Source organism: Hippopotamus amphibius, chromosome 4, assembly GCF_030028045.1.
Source record: "Hippopotamus amphibius kiboko isolate mHipAmp2 chromosome 4, mHipAmp2.hap2, whole genome shotgun sequence".
Lineage (NCBI taxonomy): Eukaryota > Metazoa > Chordata > Mammalia > Artiodactyla > Hippopotamidae > Hippopotamus > Hippopotamus amphibius.
The window spans coordinates 61,116,406-61,138,731 of NC_080189.1; the positions used below are offsets into that span (position 1 = coordinate 61,116,406).

General features: G+C 36.4%; 2 protein-coding genes across 2 annotated transcripts in view; both read left to right on the forward strand.

Annotated features, from left to right (window-relative positions):
* SDHAF3 (succinate dehydrogenase complex assembly factor 3) overlaps window positions 1–22,326 on the forward strand; it is an 80,279-nt gene that overhangs the window by 20,085 nt on the left and 37,868 nt on the right. The window lies entirely within an intron of this gene.
* On the forward strand, window positions 16,302–16,721 carry LOC130851098 (nucleoplasmin-3-like). The gene has a single exon (XM_057730966.1). It carries the CDS (start codon window positions 16,302–16,304, stop codon window positions 16,719–16,721), a length of 420 nt encoding a protein of 139 aa, XP_057586949.1.

The following is a 22,326-nucleotide window of genomic DNA, read 5'->3' on the forward strand; positions in this document are numbered from 1 at the left end:
AATAGTTAAAGGGCCCAGATCCATTTCACAGAGCAGGCTATGGGTGAATTTGGAGCTGTGGCTGTAAATTAATAACCAGCACAAAAACAGCCTTCTCATTTTGCTGTGCTCTAGTAAGTTGCAGTTGCCATTCATCATGAAGTTTGTAATACCTTCTTCCAGTCTTTTTTTTTTATTATTATTTTTTAATGTTTTGGCCATAGTACTAGCTTTTGCATCTACTCAATTCTGTATCAATAATATGGCTTTCTATTAAATTTAAAAAGTTGTCCATACTATATTTTTAAACTTAAAAAACAAATTTAATCATATTTTAACTTTGTGTTTTGATTTAATTACCAGTTAGTAGGTATCACTGTAAGTCATCCTGTCTTGCATAAAGTATTCCAATACATACTACATTGGTGCCTGTGAAAACATCTCTTGAGTTGAATCAGTCCATTCACAAGAACTGGATTGGTAATATGCTTGTGTGTAATGCTAGAAGTAATGCTTGCATTCTCTCCCCTTAGTATAATACGGTAACGATATCTTACAAAGCAACTGTTAAGCTGAAATCAAAACAAGAAAGTTGTGTTTACTGGGAAGATATTTTATGCTGGTTGTATTTTTAAAACTGTATTTTGAATTCATTGTAAATTTATAGGAAGTTGCAGATAAATGTAAAGGGGTCTTGACCCATCTTTGCCCAGTGTTAACATTGTGTGTGACTGTAGTACAATATGAAAACCAAGTAATTGGCATTGTTTATAGTCCAGAGCACTTATTCATATTTCCCTAGTTATAAATGCATATGTGTGTGTGTGTATAGATGTATGCAATTTCATATGGATAGGTAAGCATCACCACAGTGAAAATACGGATCTGTACCATCAGTACAAGGCTTTTTGTGCTGCCCCTTTGTAGCCACATTTTCACCATCCCTAACCCTTGGCCACTAATCTGGTCTCCATCTTAATAATTTTGTTATTCAGAAATGTTATATAAATAGAATCATGTAATTTTTTGAGGTTTGCCTTTTCACCTAGCGTAATTCCCTTGAGGTTCATCCAAACTGTTTTGTGTATCAATAGTTCTTTTTTATTGCTGAGTAATATTCCATAGTATAGCTGTACCACAGTTGGTTTAACCATTGTTAAACCACTGTCCATTGAAGAACATTTTGGTAGTTTCCAGATTTTGGCTATTATGAATAAAACTGTTATGAACGTTTATGTGTAAGCTCCTATGTGAAGCATCTTCATTTTTCTGGGATAAATCCCCAAGAGTACAATTGCTAGGGTATATGGTAAGTCTATTTGAAAAGGAATTGCCAAGCTATAGTCCAGAATGACTACAGTTTTATGTACCTACCTATAACATATAGTTGACTAGTTTTTCTACATCCTCATTAGTGTTTATTTTCACTCTTTTTAATTTTAGCTATTTTGATAGCTGTGTAGTGATATCTCATTGTGTTTTAACTTGCATTTTCCTAAAGACTCAGCTGGTGAATGTCTTTTCATATGCTTATTTGCCATCTGTATGTTGTCTTTGGTGAAATGTCTGTTCATGCCTTTTACCCATTTTCTAATTAGATTTTCTTTCTCTTGAGTTTTGAGAATTCTTTATATATTCTGAAACTAGTCTTTTATCAGATACATGGTTTGTACATATTTCTTCTAGTCTGTAGTTCGTTTTTCATCCTCTTAACAGGGTCTTTTTCAGAGCAAAAGTTCTAAATTTTGATGAAGTCCAGCTTATTGTTTTTTTCCTCTTATGGATCATGTTTTTGGTGTCAAGTCTAAGAACTCCTCCTTTACTCCCAGGTCCTGAAGATTTGCTCCAGTTTTGTTTTTTATTTTTAATAAATGAAAATTTTATAGTTTTACATTTAACATTTAAGGCAATGATTCGTTTTGAATTAACTTTTGCATATGGTATGAGGTTTAACTCAAGGTTCATGTTTTGGCCTATGGATATCCACTTGCTTTGGCACCATTTGTTGAAAAGGCTGTTTCTCTTCCATTGAATTGCTTTTGCATCTAAAAAAATCAATTTGGTATGTTTATGTGAGTCAGTTTCTGGATTCTCTGTTTTCCATTGATCTTTGTGTCTGTGCTTCACCACACTGTCTTGTTTGCTGTGGCTGTATGGTGAGCCCTAACATCAGGAAGTGTGATTTTCTTTTTTTTCCCAAATCGTTTTGGTCATTCCGGGGCCTTTCCTTTTCCATATACGTTTTAGGATATTTGTCTATGTCTAAAAAAAGAAAAACATTTCTGGGATTTTAATAGGAATCGGTTAAACTTGGGGAGATCAACTTAGCATTGATATCTTTACCATGCTGAACTGCTTCAATTTTTAAATTTAAATGAAATAAAATTAAGAATTTAGATTCTCAGAAATCATATTTCAAGTACTCAACAGTCATGTTGACTTGTGGCTGCTCTATTGGACAATGTAGCTCTAGATTTCTGTACATATACCATTCCCTGTTTCTGGAACTCCTTCCTCAAGTTTAGCTTTTTTTTGTTTTTTTTTGGGGGGGGGGGGAACCAGGTTCAATCATCTGTTTTTATACACATATCCCCGTATTCCCTCCCTTCCTTGACTCCCCACCCCCTCGAGTCCCCCCCATCCTCCCCGCCCCAGTCCTCTAAGGCATCTTCCATCCCCGAGTTGGACTCCCTTTGTTATACAACAACTTCTCACTGACTGTTTTACAGTTGGTAGTATATATATGTCTGTGCTACTCTCTCGCTTCGTCTCAGTTTCCCCTTCACCCCCTGCCCCCTCCCATACCTCGAGTTCTCCAGTCCATTCTCTGTATCTGCATCCTTGTTCTTGTCCCTGAGTTCATCAGTACCATTTTTAGATTCCGTATATGTGAGTTAGCATACAATATTTGTCCTTCTCTTTCTGACTTACTTCACTCTGTATGACAGATTGTAGTTCTATCTACCTCATTACATATAGCTCCATCTCATCCCTTTTTATAGCTGAGTAATATTCCATTGTATATATATGCCACATCTTCTGTATCCATTCATTTGTTGCTGGGCATTTAGGTTGCTTCCATGTCCTGGCTATTGTCAGTGGTGCTGCAATAAACATTATGGTACATGTTTCTTTTGGGATTATGGTTTTCTTTGGGTATATGCCCAGGAGTGGGATTACTGGATCATATGGTAGTTCTCTTTTTAGTTTTTTAAGGAACCTCCAAATTGTTTTCCATAGTGGCTGTACCAACTTACATTCCCACCAACAGTGCAGGAGAGTTCCCTTTTCTCCACAACCTCTCCAACATTTGTGGTTTCCAGATTTTGTGATGATGGCCATTCTGATTGGTGTGAGGTGATACCTCATTGTGGCTGTGACTTGCATTTCTCTGATGATGAGTGATGTTGAGCATCTTTTGATGTGTTTATTGGCCATCTGTATGTCTTCTTTGGAGAAATGTCTATTTAGATCTTCTGCCCATTTGTGCATTGGGTTATTTGCTTTTTTGGTATTAAGCTTCATGAGCTGCTTGTATATTTTGGAGGTTAATCCTTTGTCCGTTGTTTCATAGGCAATTATTTTTTCCCATTCTGAGGCTTGCCTTTTAGTCTTGTTTATGGTTTCTTTCGCTGTGCAAAAGCTTTTAAGTTTCATGAGGTCCCATTTGTTTATTCTTGATTTTATTTCCATGATTCTAGAAGGTGGGTCAAAAAGGATGTTGCTTTGATGGATGTCATAGAGTGGTTCTGCCTGTGTTTTCCTCTAGGAGTTTGATAGTGTTTGGTCTTACATGTAGGTCTTTAATCCATTTGGAGTTTCTTTTTGTGTATGGTGTTAGGAAGTGTTCTAATTTCATTCTTTTACATGTAGCTGTCCAATTGTCCCAGCACCACTTATTGAAGAGGCTGTCTTTTTTCCATTGTATACTCGTGCCTCCTTTGTCAAAGAGAAGGTGCCCATATGTGTTTGGGCTTACTTCTGAGTTCTCTAGTCTATTCCATTGATCTTCCTTTCTGTTTTTGTGCCAGTACCATCCTGTCTTGAACACTGTGGCCTTGTAGTATAGTTTGAAGTCAGGAAGCCTGATTCCACCAACTCCATTTTTCCTTCTCAAGATTGCTTTGGCTATTCGGGGTCTTTTGCGTTTCCATACAAATCATAAGATTTCTTCCTCTAGTTCTGTGAAAAATGCCATTGGCAATCTGATCGGGATTGCATTGAATCTGTAAATTGCTTTGGGTAGTACAGTCATTTTCATGATGTTGATTCTTCCAATCCAGGAACATGGTATGTCCCTCCATCTGTTTGTGTCGTCTTTGATTTCTTTCATCGATGTCTTAAAGTTTTCTGCATACAGATCGTTTGCCTCCTTAGGCAGGTTTATTCCTAGGTATTTTATTCTTTTGCTTGCAATGGTGAATGGGAGAGTTTCCTTAATTTCTCTTTCTGCTCTTCTGTTGTTAGTGTATAGGAATGCAAGAGATTTCTGTGCATTAATTTTGTATCCCGCTACTTTACTAAACTCATCAATTACTGCTAGCAGATTTCTGGTAGAGTCTTTAGGGTTTTCTATGTATAATATCATGTCATCTGCAAAGAGTGACAATTTTACTTCTTTTCCAATTTGGATTCCTTTGATTTCTTTTTCTTCTCTGATTGCTGTGGCTAAAACTTCCAAAACTATGTTGAATAATAGTGGTGAGAGTGGACACCCTTGTCTTGTTCCTGTTCTTAGAGGGCATTCTTCCAGTTTTTCCCCATTGAGAACGATGTTGGCTTTTGGTTTTTCATATATGGCTTTTATTATGTTGAGGTAATTTCCTTCTATGCCCATTTTCTGGAGAGCTTCTCTCATAAATGGATGTTGAACTTTGTCAAAAGCTTTTTCTGCATCTATTGAGATGATCATATGGTTTTTATCCTTCAATTTGTTGATATGATGTATCACGTTGATTGATTTGCGTATATTGAAGAATTCTTGCATCCCAGGGATAAACCCCACTTGATCATGGTGTATGATTTTTTTTAATGTGCTGTTGGATTCTGTTAGCTAGTATTTTGTTGAGGATTTTTGCATCTATATTCATCAGTGATATTGGTCTGTAGTTTTCTTTTTTTGTGACCTTTTTCCCTGGTTTTGGTATCAGGGTGATGGTAGCCTTGTAGAATGAGTTTGGGAGTGTTCCTCCTTCTGCAATATTTTGGAAGAGTTTGAGAAGGATAGGTGTTAACTCTTCTCGAAATGTTTGATAGAATTCACCCATGAACCCATCTGGTCCTGGGCTTTTGTTTGTTGGGAGATTTTTAATCACTGCCTCCATTTCCGTACTTGTGATTGGTCTGTTCGTGGTTTCTATTTCTTCCTGGTTCAGTCTTGGAAGATTGTATTTTTCTAAGAATGTATCCATTTCTTCCAGGTTATCCAATTGATTGGCATAGAGTTGCTTGTAGTAGTCTCTCATGATGTTTTGTATTTCTGAGGTGTCCGTTGTTACTTCTCCTTTTTCATTTCTAATTCTGTTGATTTGCATCTTCTCCCTTTTTTTCTTGATGAGTCTGGCTAATGGTTTATCAATTTTGTTAATCTTCTCAAAGAACCAGCTTTTAGTTTTATTTATTTTTCTTATGGTTTCTTTCCTTTCTTTTTCATTTATTTCTGCTCTGATCTTTATGATTTCTTTCCTTCTGCTCACTTTGGGGTTTCTTTGTTCTTCTTTCTCTAGTTGTTTTAGGTGTAAGGTTGGGTTGTTTATTCGATCATTTTCTTGTTTCTTAAGGTAGGACTGTATTGCTATAAACTTCCCTCTTAGAACTGCTTTTGCTACATCCCATAGGTTTTGGGTTGTTGTGTTTTCGTTGTCATTTGTTTCCAGATATTTTTTGATTTTCTCTTTGATTTCTTTAGTGATTCCTTGGTTGTTTAAGAGTGAATTGTTTAGCTTCCCTGCGTTTGTATTTTTTGTAGTTTTTTTCCTATAATTGATATCTAGTCTCATGGCGTTGTGGTCTGAGAAGATGCTTGATATGATTTCAATTTTCTTGAATTTGCTGAGGTTTGATTTGTGACCCAAGATGTGATCTATCCTGGAAAATGTTCCGTGTGCACTTGAGAAGAAAGTGTAGTCTGTGGTTTTTGGATGGAATGTCCTATAAATATCAATTAAGTTGAGATGGTCTAATGTGTCATTTAAAGCTTGTGTGTCTTTATTTATTTTCTGTTTGGATGATCTGTCCATTGATGTAAGTGGGGTGTTCACGTCTCCCACTATTATTGTGTTACTGTCGATGTCCCCTTTTATAGCTGTTAGCATTTGCCTTATGTATTGAGGTGCTCCGATATTGGGGGCATAGATATTTACCATTGTGATATGTTCTTCTTGAATGGATCCCTTGATCATTATGTAGTGTCCTTCCTTGTCTCTTTTAATCGTCTTTACTTTCAAGTCTAATTTGTCTGATATGAGTATTGCTACTCCAGCTTTCTTTTGACTTCCATTTGCATGGAATATCTTTTTCCATCCCTTTCCTTTCAGTCTCTATGTATCCCTTGGTCTGACGTGGGTTTCTTGTAGGCAGCATATAGAAGGGTCTTGTTTTTGTATCCATTCAGCCAGTCTGTGTCTTTTGGTTGGAGCATTTAATCCATTGACATTTAAGGTGATTATTGATATGTGTGTTCCAATTACCATTTTCTTAATTGTTTTGGGTTTGTATTTGTAGGTGTTTTCCTTTTCTTGTGTTTCCTACTTAGAGAAGTTCCTTTAGCACTTGTTGTAAGGCTGGTTTGGTGGTGCTGAATTCTCTTAACTTTTGCTTGTCTGGAAAGCTTTTGATTTCTCCCTCAAATCTGAATGAGATTCTTGCTGGGTAGAGTATTCTTGGCTGTAGGTTTCTCTCTTTCAGGACGTTCAGTATATCCTGCCATTCCCTTCTGGCCTGCAGAGTTTCTGTAGAAAGGTCAGCTGTTATCCTTATGGGTTTTCCCTTATATGTTGTTTGTTGCTTTTCCCTTGCTGCTTTTAATATTTTTTCTTTGTGTTTAATTGTTGTTAGTTTGATTAATATGTGTCTTGGTGTATTTCTCCTTGGGTTTATTCTGTATGGGACTCTCTGTGCTTCTTGGACTTGGTTAATTATTTCCTTTCCCGTGTTGGGGAAGTTTTCCACTAGAACCTCTTCAAATATTTTCTCAGACCTTTTCTTGTTTTCTTCTTCTTCTGGGATGCCTATAATTTGAATGTTGGTATGCTTAATGTTATCACTGAGGTCTCTGAGACTGTCTTCTATTCTTTTTATTCTTTTTTCTTTTTCCTGCTCTGTGGCATTTATTTCCCCCATTCTATCTTCCAACTCACTTATTCGTTCTTCTGCCTCAGTCATTCTGCTGGTTAGAGCATCTAGAGTATTTTTAATTTCAGTTATTTTGTTATCCATTGCTGTTTGTTTTTCTGAGTTCTTATGAACTGTTTCTTGTACTTTCTGTATTTTGTTATTGAGATTTTGTATCATTTTTACTATCATTACTCTGAATTCTTTTTCAGGCATTTTTCCTATTTCCTCCTCATTTATTTGGTCTTGTGGGTTTTTTTCCTGCTCCTTTGCCTGCATGGTGTTTCTTTGTTTCCTCATGGTTGTCCAAACTTTTGGGGTTGCTTATCCTGGCGATAGAGGTGTTTATAGAAGACTGTCCAAGCCTCAGACTAATGTCCAAGTATTGGATTAAACGAATATTAAGTCTAGGAAACACATACATGTATAAGACACACAATTACTGAATCCATTAGGACATAAGGCTCTAGAAAGACCTGACAGAACCCCAGTGTGCTATCAGATATTCAAAGAGAAACCCAACAGAAATTGACAACTGAAACAGAACAAATCAGAGACAAAAGCAAAAGCAAACAAACAAACAAATAACACCCTACACATACAAACATTAATCCAGGGAGATTTTGTAAGCTAGGATCAAATATAGAAAAGAACCAGAGTACCACCAGAGAGAATGGAGATTCTCAGAATGTAATTAGACAACTGTACTAAGAACTAAGATAAAGACAAAAGCCTAATATTAAATACCAAGGCAGTGCATCATCTGGAGAATAGAGCAAGGAGTCTGAGCAGACCGATAGTGTTGCTTATAAGTATGTTAAGATAAAATACACTTAAAATGGCTGGAAGAAAGGGGAACAGAAGAGCATAATGTGGTTGGAAATCTGCAAATAAAAAGAAAGGAATAGAAATGTATAAAAGATAGGGATGAAAGGAAAGTATGAGAGATATATTGTCCGTACTACCAAAAACTTAGCTAGATATAGAAGTATATAAAAAGGCAAAAAAAAAAAAAAAAAAGAATAAAAAATATCATTAAAAAATTATGTTATAAAACTTGTAGATCCCTTAGGGCTAAGATCGTATTTAATAAAGAAAGAAAAAAAGAGAGAAAAAGAGAAAAAAAAAAAAATCCAGAACTGATCCCAGAATGGACCAGCTCAATAGGTATTGATACTACTATTTCTGTTTCCTTAGCGTCTCAGCTGTAAGTGTCCTTCTCCTTGCCTTGGGTTTTTTTGCATTATTCTGTGACCAGCAGAGGTTCCTTTATTGTTCATCTGTAAGCGTCGGTTTGTGGGGAGGGAGAGGATACAATAGTGGCTCCTTTTCTTGGGAGTGAGTGAGCAGTGGTGCACTGTTGTTTCAGTCAGGCTTGGAGGTGCCTGTTGCAGAGGGACGCTGGTGGCTCAGGCGTAAACAGAAAGTCTTAGAGTTGGGCCTCTCTCTGGGGTTTTTTTTTTTGTTGCTGTTGTTGTTTTTTTTTTTCTCTCAGCAGCCTCCCTGCTGCTGGCGTTGCAAGGGGTTTTAATCTAGCCCCGCCCGAGTGCCTGAGGGTGCTTGTTATCCCTGAGCACCTTAGGTGGCCCACGGGCATCTCTCCACTGCCTGTTGCAGAGGCGCCAAAAGAGAGAGAGAGGCTACGCACACGGCTCCTCCCCCCCGCCCGTGAGCCTGCAGCCTCCAGCCGCCATCATGGCCGGGCAGCTCTCAGGGACGGGCACTCCTTTCCGGGGACCTCCTCCCTCCTGTCCTCTCAGTCAGTCACCCTACCGGCAACAATGTTTCTCACCCTGAACCAGCTCTCCGGTTCCAACGCTCCCGCTCCGGGACCCTCCGTTCAGCCGCGGATCGATGTCTCGGTCCCGGAACGCTGAGCTGCGCTGCGGACCCTCCGTATGTTTCTCACTCCCTCCCGTCTGCCACAGCTCCACCGCTTCACCCTCTTTGAGCCTTCGTAGATGCCTCCCTACCGGCTGTGTCGGGCTCCCCGCAGTCCTTTCTGGTGTCCGAGGCCATCTGCTGGTGTTCAGCTGGTTCTCTGCGGGAATTACTGCGTCCTTCCGTGCATTCCCAATGCATCTGTGGAGAGGGATGCAACTCCACGTCTCTCTACTTTGCCGCCATCTTTTCTCCCCGTCAAGTTTAGCTTTGATCAACTTCTTATTCTTTTAGACTCAGCTTAGATGGCACCTTGTCCTAGACTCCTTCTCTGCCCCATGTCTAGTTTCTCAGCGCAAGTCCTCTCATTGAATTCTATGTTCATTTCTATTTATGGCGATTATTATTACATTCATTAATAATATATTACTACATTGTATGCTAATTACCTGTTTACTTGTCTGCCTCATCACTAAATTATAAGCTGTTTTGAATCAAATTGTGTGATTATCCTTGTATCTCTACTACTTCACATTTAGTGTGTGCTCAATAAATGGTGAGCTATGAATAGTAGTATCACATCTAGTTAATTGTCATTTTCTAGAATTATGGTCTCAGCTTTTGGAGCATGTATTACCTATGTGTATATATATTTATTATAAAATCTGAACATGATCAGCTAATATCTGCAGCATATTATAACTTAGGGTGGAACATTCATCAACAACAGTGAATGTAAATTTGTATTTCATATAGTCTTGATACTTTTGAAAATTTGTGGCGGAGTTTTTTTAGATCTAAGTATATTTCCATTTTTTAAAAAGTATAGCACCTCTGTCACAACTATGAACCAGTATTGATACACTATTACTTACTAAAGTCCATTCTTTATTCATATTTGATTAGATTTTACCTAAGGAACTTCTTCTGATTTAGGATCCCATCCAGGAGACCGTATTACATTTAGTTGTCATGTCTCCTTAGCTGCTTCTAGACTGTGACAGTTTCTCAGGCTCTACCTGTTTTTTGGTGACCTTAACGGTTTTGAGGAGTATAAGTCAAGTATTTTGTGGAATGTTCTCCAAATGAGATTTATCTAATGTTTTCCTCATGAGTAAACTGGAATTACAGGTTTTAGGGGGAAGTCCACAGAAGAAGTAAATGCCATTCTCATCATATCATATCAAGGGTGCATTTTTGCCATTGTTTTTACCTTATTAATGTGGCTGATGAGCTTGTACTAGTCGTTGGAAAACTGTCCGTTCTCCATTATCTTTGCTTGCACTTGCATTATTAATATTGTCTTCAACCAGAAATTTCTCTATAGGCGTCTTTTTAAAGCCATTGTTCATTTTATAGGATTTAGTTTACTTAAACTAGATAATACAAATTATAAATCTGTTTAACTGGCCTATCACACTGGAGCACATCCAAATACTGTACACCAGAAGCAGATGCACAGCTTGGAGGGAGAGATCTCTGTCAGTTCGGTGACATGGGGAAACTGGAGAACTAACCTCACATTATTTTTTGCCTGAATCCTACATGACTTTGACTATATAACACTGTTATGAGGATGCCAGTGACAGCCTGTAATTTAAATACCAGTAAAATAAAATTTCTCGTATGTTTTAAATAAAAAACTTAAATAGAAATTCTGATGTTTTCTTCCCTTACCCCAGTGGATTGCCTTGCTGTAATCCCTGTTTCCCTGAGGTGCTCACATCTGACTCTGGAGACGAATGATCTAGAGAACCGGAAGAATGTCAAAGATCATTTTACTGCCTCCCTAAATTGATTCTTTTCTGTATTCTCCAGACTTCTTCACATTATTATTCCTTTGTGCACGGTATCCTTGTTGTGATATTTCCTTATGTTTTCTGATAACAAGACTGGATGAATATTACTGCATTCCAGTTAGAACCTGGGAATCCATGTAGAAATCTCAGCCATTGCTAGATTACTTGCCTTAAAAATTTTCTTTTGGGGAGTGAGTTAATTAGGAGGGTACTTCTAGGAGGCTAACATTTATATTCCCTAGGAATATAGAATTTGAATGCTTTTACTCTTTTGCCTTCTTTTAAAAAAAAGCCTTCATTTCTTTTCGTCTTAAATACACCTTCCTATTTTCCCAATGTTTATGAGTAATTCTTTGAAATAGGAAGAGGCATGTGCTGTAATTCTGGGGAAAAAAATAGAAAATAATATAGACCAGGATCACTTTAAGGAAACCCAGTATACAGCATATGAACCTAAATCATGGTTAATTAGGAGTGATTATTTTAGCTCCAAAGGAATTTTTAAACATTAACAAAGTATTCAGGAAGAAACCCTTTCATTCTGTAGTTCACTTAATATAATTCAACTTACCAAAATTTGATTCATGAATCTGTTTCAGAATTTTCCACTATAAAGTGAGGCGTATATCTCTAGGCATTTATGACTGATTCCTATTGTTAAGAGATTCCAGTTAGTGGATTCTATATAAAGCAATACTTGGACATAATCTATGCTACTTTATATTAATAAACTTCACAAATACAATAGTTAATGATACATGTTTTGTTGGGGGTCTTGGGGGTCATCTATAATCTTTTTAAGGAAAATAAGTATATATTTTACTTTGTACAGTATATATTATTATATAATATTTCTATGTGACTTTCACTTATCTCAGCATTTATGACCTATGTAATAATCAGAAAATTCAACCTAACATTAACTACATGATACTAAATGCTAAGTCTTTAAATATGAGAGGTAAATTGCAAAATTCAGTAACTGGCATTTTGATGCTACTGTAAGGAGAAGGAATTACTTTTAAGAATGGCATATGGAAGCATGCTCAAGGAAGTTAGTATTTTATGTCTATTTGATGTTTTTGAGATGCTGCTTCCTGAATTCTTTTTTTTTTTCTGTATATGTTTTAGCGAATTTTGTAACACTTGTTAATTTTTTTGTTTAAAAATACATGTTCAAGATGAATGCAGGTTTTGGTCATTCCAGGTAAAGTGTTAACAATTGCATGTTTTTCCATTTGTTACTTTGTCTTCCCATTGTTTCAAATGATTCTCTTTTTATTATTCAGAACTATTCTCTTGTCATATATTCCTCATCTGAAGCATTATCATTCAGAAGAATAATTGAATGGATTTGAATACAATTTGAATAGATTTGTATTGACTATGTTCCTCTACAATTTTACTTTGAAACTAGTCATAGTTATTATTTTCAGTTACTTCTCCCAGATGCTAATACTAAAACTCTGACTTGGATGAAACTCACTTGTAAGATAGATTCTAGCAAAGTTAAATTTGAGCATATGTAATTGCATTACCTAATGATTTATATTATGAAATATAAAATTTGGTGGGGGTGGCCAACATACACTGCGCCAAGTAACTTTTTGAAAAGCATATCTGTATACACATTTAAACTAAAGACTTTTTTTGGTGTCTTTTTCCTTTTAATGTTTTTGTTAGTTAGTCAACAATATAAATAAAATATATTTGAGAGCCTAGTTAAGCAGGAACATAGTATAAAAAAGTCACTCATTTTTCTTTAAACAAGTTTTCTTTATTTTACAGCAAAATAGCATGTGTATCTTCTAGGTTCTTTAGATTCTAGGTTTGTATTACTCATACAATTAACACCAACTTCTGTAACAATTCCCAAATCTTGGTGGTTTAATGTAAAAATGCATGCCTTGCTTCGGTAAAGTGTGTGTAGATGTTCCTGTTCAAACGGCTTTCCCTGAAGCGTCTTCTCCAAGCAGTGACTCTGGAATCTAAACTCCTTCAACATTTTAGATATGTGGCCATTTGCATGACCTTTTAAAATCTCAGAAATATGTGGGTGTTTTTCAAAACCCTTACTCCCCAGAGCATCTCGTTCATCAGCCTTTCCTTCTAGGGTTTTTGGTTAGTCTGCTGTTTGCCTCAGCTTTATCCCTTGCCCCAGGTATCAGTGTACATTTGCCTTACATGTTTTTGACAAGTGTGCCTTGGTTTTTCCCCAGCACTGGGCGAGTTCCGAGTAGGATGAGATAAAGTGTCACTGCTCCTCCAGGGAGTCACCAAACAGGTCACAACAAATAATCTCAACTGTTTGAGAATAAGGTCTGTTCTATTCCCTCTGATACATGGTACCTGTACTGGGACCATAGGCTATTGTCTTCAAGACCAGCTCCCCATGTGGAGGGCATGGGACAGCACCAGAATGAGTTAAAATACCACAAAGCTCTCTGAGATTCAGCTGTTTTTCCTAGACTAAACATTTACCTGGTTACCGCAAGCTTTCCATTAGTTTCCAGAATTTTGAAAAAGTTGGTTTTGACAATTTTTGCCAGTATATTTGTTGCTTTTGTGAAGGAGTTAACTGTAGGGGAGTTCCTTACTCCATTTTTGCTAACATCTGGTTCCACAATTTTTAATGTTTCAAGAATGGTTCTATCCTGAGGACATTGGGAAAGAAGAGGTGATAATAACAAGGAGATGTTACCCATTGGATACTAATGGAAAAGTACCCAAATGGAGATGTGCTGTAGGCAGTTGTAAATGTGGGACTGTAGTGAAAGGCATAGGATGTCAGGGTTTGAGATTAGATTTTGGTTTTGGTAATGTTGAGCCTCTGGAACTCGGAAATGAATTTGTAGAAAGAATAGTAAAGGGCTGCTAAGGCCTTAGGTTTGGAGAACAGTCTATAGTCATGTAAAAGGAAACTGAAACTGGTGTGGTGCAGTAGAACTTTTTCAAATGGGAAGATTATTTTTGAAATTTGGTGTAAACTAACACATTGATTTCTACTTGCGCCAGTTTCTTTGTCATTTCAGAAAAAGATAATTAGTATATAGTCTTTGGGATTGTCCTTCACAATTATCTGCTGTTGATTGGGATTGGAAGAAGGAATGATTTCAATAGTAGTGTTTCTCTGCTTAGTTTTTATCAGAGAATCACTAATTTGTTACCTTTCTTTCACTGTGCCAATTCCATACCCCTCCTCAAACTCAGGTAGATTATTTGTAGTTACCATTAATACCAGAGCTTTTTAATCTCTGCTGAATCATCTTGAACAACCAGTTTAGCAAAACTAACTTTCTGTTATCTAGCCAGTCCTTCAAGTGTTCAACCCAGTCTTATCCTATTTTTCACTTCTTCTCATTCTCCTTTCAATTCCAGTCTTTACTTCTCATATTTAATGCTGTTTATTACAGGCTTATAGGCATTTGTTAGAAGGCAGTGAGTTGAAATTTATTAAAAAATTCCAATATACTTCATTAATTTCCAGGGTAAACTACCAGAGGTTTTAATTATTTGCAAATGCCAAAAATCCCATTAAATTTCAAAATTGTAGTTCATAAATACAATATAGACTGAATCATAACCTGTTGGGAATTTCAAAATAATTTCTCTCTAGTGACTTGTAAGTTGTCTTTTAAAAATCATCCATAATTAGACTGTAAAAGAAAGGATATGATCATGAAAGTTTTAATTGCTCCCTACGTGTATTTTACCAAAGTAATAACATTTAAAAAAAATTGGAATAGGACAGTATACTATAGACTGCGATGTTGAAAATAGAAACATCAAAAGCATTTCCCCTAGCATGTTGGTTTAGATCATGTTAACAATTTGTATATTGACTAATGAAGTATAGAGGTTTTAAGGAACTTTTGTTTAGAGATGAATATTCAATTTTGTGAATATGTATTCTTTAAAATATTCTTACTCTATTGTATGAGGAGTAGTATAAAAACTTACATTATCTGTATGCACTGGAGGTAATGTGCATGTCTTGGAACCTGGTCTCATTATAGAGCCAGGGCCTAACTCGGTGAAATAGGGAAACTTGTTAAGGGGCATAGGGGCAGGAATCCTGTAGACTGCAGCATCTCCACTCCTCTTCATTTTCTTAACATGACCTTACAAAACTTGGAAATGAGGAAGGTGACAATTAGAGCATGCTGGCAGGGTTCCCCTTTACTCACTTGGCAGCGTGGGAGATGGGTCCAGCCTGCTCAATCATTGTCTCATTCTTATTGGAACCTGTAGGGACTAAGATTTTTAATAGCTGTAGTGGTTATGATCTCAACTTGTTTAATACTGTGGTCTAGCAGGGCAGACCACCTTTGGAAAAAGATCCTGAGGTCCAGTTCACCTGAGTGGAGTGTACCTCAGATTTAACCCTGTGTGACCTTGTTGTCTCTTCATTATTATGATGACTGAGAATTGCTTGTTGTAGAAATTAATAATTTTTACACTTTATTGAGATTTTATAATTGTATTTAAGAGGCTTTCTGAAGATAGGTTCCTAATTCTGTTTGAGAAGTTTTCTTTAAAAAGAATGGATAAGACTATATGAAATGGCACATCTGTTTTGTAAAAGAGAATTATTTTTCTTAAGCTGATTTTAGTACAGTATGATATAAAATTTATGAGAAGTAAGCCAGAACTTACAGTTGAGCTTGAGTAGGCGCACACATTATAAATGATCAGAAATTTTTTCATGATTTTCGTTTTGAGACATTTTTAGTGATTCACCATCATGCAAATGTGCCCAGTTTTTCTTTATTATGATTAAAGTCTAGAAGTTTTACTTAATGGTGGGATTATTTGAGATATGTAACATAACATGTACCTCTTAGTTTCTAGTAAATCTAGGCTAATGTGTTTATGTCCATGAATATCCCAGAAACTTTGCTGTGCTAAATATGATATATAGAAAGCTGTATATTGTAGAATATTTTCCTTATGTTAATAATGAATTATTGGTTGTTATTTTCATCCTGAGATCATACTGAAAATGTTAAATTTCCATTTTAACATATTGAATAAAGATTTTATTGAAGAAAGTAACCCTCCTTCAAGCCCTTGATAGCATCTGAATGTTAATATTTTTGTGTTTAAAATTTTTTGGAATTTAAGATATACCAAAGTAGAATAAAATTACAAAAAAATCTTGCTAAGTAAGACTTTGGCCTTTATACTCACTTTAATTTTTATACAGATAATATTTTATAAACTAAAACTACCAACAAATTATGATTACAGTACTTCTATTGAAATTTACCTTGGGAGCGCACCAGGTGTTCCTGAGAGGTGGGCTTGTGAATGGCGGGATGTGAGCTCTCAGGTCACACCTGGTCTTTCACCTTCAAGGTAGAGGAAGGGGATGATGCGGAGCACATGCTGGCTTTGACCATGCTCTGCCTCACCGAGGGAGCCAAAGTTGAGTGTAGTGTGGTAGAAGTCGTGGCCCGGGACCATGACCACCAGGAGATCGCAGTCACTATGGCCAACCTCAAGTTGTCCTGCCAGCCCATGCTCAGCTTGGATGACTTCCAGCTCCAACCACCGGTAACCTTCCTCCTGAAGTCAGGTTCTGGCCCTGTGCAGATCACTGGGCGGCACAAGATTGTTACTATAAGCAATGATGTTTCCGAGGAAGAGAGTGAAGAAGAGGGGAGTGAGGAAGAGGAAGCTGAGTTGTGCCCCATTCTGCCTGCCAAGAAGCAGGGGGGCAGGCTCTAACCCTCCCTGGTCAGCTAGCTGCCTGCCACATGTACCATGCACCAGGTTCCTGTACAAGTTTCAAGAATTTTGTGTCTTCTCCATTGAAGAGGATGGGTAGCAGTGGGGTGGGGTGGGTGGGGTCTTGGTCTGGTGCTAGGAGAGAGAGGGTCCCATTCTCCATGGGGCCCTGGTGTTCTAATCCTGTACCACACCCAAGAGCTTCCCTTTTCTCCAGGAGTGGGAGGAACTCTGAACTTCTATCCTGACCCTCTCTCCCTACTTGCCTATGAGGTTGGAGGTCAGCATCTGAAGCTCAGGACTACACATTTTTAACATTTTTTTACATTTTTTGATAAAGGTTGAAATAAAATAGTGTGGAGTTTTTTTTGCAAAAAAAAAAAAAGAAATTTACTTTGGTACTAAGTTAAGTTCCATTTAACTATGTTATTGGGTGGGCCAGAAAGTGCATTCGATTTTTTTAAAGTAAAAATAAAAGACACTTTTTGTTTTCACCAATAACTATTGAATCACGTATGCACCCTTTTGTTCCACTACCTTCTGCCATTTTTCAGTCAACTTCATAATTCCATCTTCCCCAAACTTTTTATCTTTTTGAGCAAAAAACTGTTCCAGCTGCCTTTTACAGTCTTCCAGAGAATTGAAATTTTTTCCATTAAGAGAATTTTGTAAAGACCGAAATAAATGGAGATCTGAAGGTGTGATGTCTGGTAAATACAGCAGATGAATCAACTTCCCAGCCAAGCTGTAACAGTTTTTGGTCATCAGAGAAACATGCAGTCTTGCATTATCCTGATGGAAGAGTATGTGTTTTCTGTTGACTAATTCTGGACGCTTTTTGCCGAGTGCTGCTTTCAGTTGGTCTAATTGGGAGCAGTACTTGTTGGAATTAATCGTTTGGTTTTCCTGAAGGAGCTCATAATAGAGGACTCCCTTCTAGTCGTACCATATACACAACATCACCTTCTTTGGATGAAGGCCGGCCTTTGCTGTGGTTGGTTGATCATTCATTTTGCTTACCTCACGATCTCTTCTTTTCCACCTTTCATCGCCCATCACAATTTGTTTTAAAAATGTTTCAGTAGAGAATTGCATGCAGAAATATGGTCAAGAAGATTTTTCTCACCTAACTTATGTGGAACCCAAACATCAAAGCGATTCACATAACCAAGCTGGTGCAAATGATTTTCAAAACTTGATTTGGATATTTTGAGTATGTTGGCTATCTCCTGTATGGTATAATGTTGATTGTTCTCAGTTAATGTCTCAATTTGATTGCTGTCAACTTCAACTGGTCTACCTGACTGTGGAGCATTGTCCAGCAAGAAGTCTTCAGCACAATACCACTTTTGACACATTTGATCAGTACAGCATCTTCTCCATTCACTGAACAAATCTCTTTGTTGTTTCAGTTGTTTTTACATTTCTTGAAGTAATAAAGCATAATATGCCAAAATGTTGCTTTTTTCCTTCCATTTACAATATTAAAATGGCTACACAAAAATTCACCAAGTTTGATAAGTCTTTTTTGAAATGCACACTGATATGACAACTGTCACATACAATCTAACAAAATTGTTTCAAATGAAGTTAAAGACAGCTAAGTGCTGCTAGAGCCATCTTATGGAAAAAACAAACCTTTTGGCCACCCAGTACTTTATTTTCCAACAGACATTCAGTTGATTTCAGTAATGTTCCAGAGTCCACGCTAGCTTTTTATCTTTAGAATGGGAGTTGATTTTTCCAAATGTTTATTGTTGTGAAGTATTTAAAACACATTATGATGTGACATTAAAAAAAAAGTATTTTTATTTGAATTCTTTATTAAATCTTTCTTTGCTATTATAAAGTTTTTAAAATTTAATTTAAAAATAATCTTTAGAAGCAGTTTTGGTTTATAAGCATTTATGGACGTGTGCTGTAGAACATGTTCTGTGGTTTTATTTGATTGTAAGAATTAAGATAAGTCAGAGTCCAAAGTGTGGTATTTTAAGTACACCCAGTTTTTTAGTATTATAGTAGTTGTCTTTGTTGTACCTTACAGTTAGGAAGGATACTTTTATTTGGTGAAAAAGTTCTCCAGGGCATCGTTTTTGTACTATTTCTTTTCATTAAACACTTAAGACATTTCAAATTTATCATTAAACACTTATCAGTTCCTGGATATTAGAGGGCAAGAATAAAGAGCAGTGTTTATCATAATTGGTGCCTTCTTCCCAGGTATTTATGTTAAGCAGAACTGATCTTCTGGGTGGGCTGTGCACTTACATGTATGGTTGTGTGGAAATTGGGTGCAGCCTTCGTGAAGGAAGGTGTCAGGAAAAGAGAATGTTGAGCCATTATAGGAGTCATTCTCAAACTTTAGGGTACGTAGGAATCATCTGAAGGGCTTCTTCAATTGCTGAATCCCAATTGAAGTTTCTGATTCTGAAGGTCTGGGATGAGACCTGAGTATTGGTGTATTTAACAGGTTCTCAGGTGATGCTGTTGCTGACTGTTTTCTGTTTCAGAGACTTAAGGCAGATAAGGCTGACAGGAAAATCAGAAGGAAGACATCACTTTAAAAATGAAGGCAGATTGGAAATCTAAGAAGCAGTTAGGTAACAGGGTTATGGGAAAATTGGTTCTAGTTCACAAACACCTACCCAGCCTGCCAGAGAGAGGTTATCATCAAGTGTTCTTTTAAACATTTTTTTTCAAAGTTCTAAGTTTACATAGTTGCAAAAGTCAAGTAGTACCAAAACATTTATAATTAAAAAATCATTACCCTATCCCATTTTTCTCCATTCCTGCATTTTTTGCGTCCCAGAGGCAATCACTTTTTATTAAGTCTTAAGTCACATGATTAGATGTTCAGCTGATCTCACACATAAACACAAAAATGCCATTTTACTATCTACATATTACCTATAATGAAGAAAGTTGGTAAGCATCTGGTTAAAGTACAGAAAACGGAAGGGGAAAGCATAAAAATTCTAATATGCAAATAAATAGAATTGAATAAATAATTTTGATTTACTATATATAAACTGTCAGTGATGCTGACCTTAATTTGTTGTTTAGTATTTTTGTTATCCTTTTTAAAATATGAATCCCAAAATATAAAGGGCTTCTATAGCAGCAGTTTCAATCTTGATCTCCCTGCCATCCCTGTAAGGTTTTAGATTAACGAAGAAGAAAAAAGCGGGCATTTCAGGTGGAGAGAAAAGCTGGAGTAGAGGTTTAGAGGCAGGGTAAAGCAGGTACAGAGATGGATTCAAGGAGAAGGGTGATTTGGTATTTATTTGCTTGCTTATTTAGTTCATTCATTCATTGTCTATTATGTGAATAAAACATCTTCCCTTTCAAGGAGGAGCTTTAGGTCAGTAGCTGATAGGTATATAAATAAAAAATTAATAAAACTGTGGTAAATGCCAGAGTAAGGAGATACATATATTACATACATATTATATATATATATATATATATATTACTCTGGGAGTAGGGAATGCCAGTTAAATTTAAGTTGAGAATAATTGTGGACTGGTTATCTGGGGTTGGTTGATAGAATTTAAATTTGATCCAGTGGGAACTAGGATACAATTGTGGTTTCTAACATAAGAGAATGACTGTATTAATGTCACTGTGTCTGAATGTGTAGTGGCAAGGTAATAATTACCTCCACACTAAACACAAGGTGATTCATGGTCCTTTTATATAGCTCTGACAGTTATGCCACCAGCCATCTTGATGAATTGAGTTGTTCACAGTGAATAACTAGGGGTAAAGTTTTAGAGTTACTGAAGCAATATAAATAACAATCGTATAAATAACCATGTCGACTTGAAAAAATGCACAATGTGAAAGTTGTGAGTTAAGTTTTATTTGGGGCAAAATGAGGACTGCAGCCCGGAGACAGCATCCCAGATAGCTCTGAGAAGCTGTTCCAAAGAGGCAGGGGGAAAGCTCAGTATATATATGGTTTTGGTGAAAGGGAAAAACATAATCAAGCACATATTGTTTACAGAAGGTTACTGCTAGTCTCAAGGAGCAGAGGTCACCATGAAGGATTTTAGTGTTTTTTTAGATATGAGGAGATACAAGAATTGGGCCCATAAAGTTAGCTCTTGAAAATATCTAATTATCTAAAGACTTGTTCTGCCAGTTTTCACAGAGCTCAGCATGCCTCATTTCAGCTCCCACCCTGAATACCTTTCAGGGGAGCCTTGACAGCCGCTGCAGCAGCACATGATTTAATCCTTGTAGAGGTAGATGGCAAATGCCAATTTTAGTTGACAACCATCTACAGGAAAGATGGCAAAATAAATATATTAGTGAACATAGTTTAAAATTATGTATCATGGCTATGAGGAAATTCTAATGGAAAGGAATAGCTTGGAGTTCTTTGATCAGTGGGGTAATTCACTTTATAGAAGATTAAACTGTAGCTGGCTGAAAAGCAAAGAGACAGTGTCTCCATGAGAATGATCCTCTGAAAACAATGGTTTTTGTTACGCAGTCTTTCAGACTTATCATCATTGAAAAAGTTTACATGTATGTAGAGTGGCTACATTGATACTGTCCTTTAAATAAAAATAAAAGCTAAAGGAAACGAATGTGATAAGTTACTTACTACAGAGACTTATTTTTAGTGATGCAGGTTTTACATGTATAGAGAGAAAAGAGGAAGGCATGGGCATCCTTAGAACTCCTTTGAGGTTGAATTTTTAAGAAATCAGACTATACTTGTATTTATAAACTGGCAAAATAAATTTCCTGACAGAATATCTGAAACTTTTTTCCTGTTTTGTTTGTTTTGTTGCTTGTTTTGCTTTCATTTTGGTTACTATTTAGTATTCTATTAGTATGGTTTTTTAAGTATTTTATTTATTTAAAAATTAACATTTGACTTTCAAATTTGGGATTAAGGAGACCTTTCTGCCTCTTTAATAATATCTTTTTGATTAAAAAATAAAGTGATCTTGGGGAAATTTTGTAAAACAGTATAAAGGAGAAATTAAAACCACTCTCAAATAATCATGTTTATATTAATCCTCACTGAATATTCTCATTTTATTGGGACAAATTAGGGTCTGAAGTCTGATGTTTAAATTTGCAAGTTCATTTAAATTTGCAAGTTCATTCAAATCTGTCAAGTGCTGTGTTTTTTTCTGGTAATTTAGACTGCAGGGCTAAATTGGCATTTTTCCTTGTGAAACCTTCAAAGTCTGATACAAACAACATAATAACATAAATGAACTACCTTAAGATGTGTGCTATAAGAAATGTGTACAGAACACTAGAGGCAAACCTAGGGTGAGGGTACAGGCATCGAGGAGAAGAAAGTGACATTTGAACTGAGTCTTGAAATCTTAGGCCATGAATTAAATAAGGACAGTCCACATAGAGGGAATAATGGCTGTTGATGCATGAATGAGCAGTAATATATTCGGGAACTATAGGCAGTTTGTAATGAGGCTGGTGACATCAGCAGGGACCAGATGATGAAGGATCTTATAAATAGATTAGTAGAAATAATAGTTACCATCCTTGCAATTTGAAGAATCAAATGCATGTCTGAAAATTATTCATTAAGCATACTTAGAGCACTGTATAAGTGCTTTTA

Coding starts and splice junctions, on each gene's coding strand:
- LOC130851098 (XM_057730966.1), top strand. CDS start 16,302: ATGGCGGGATGTGAGCTCTCAGGTCACACCTGGTCTTTCACCTTCAAG.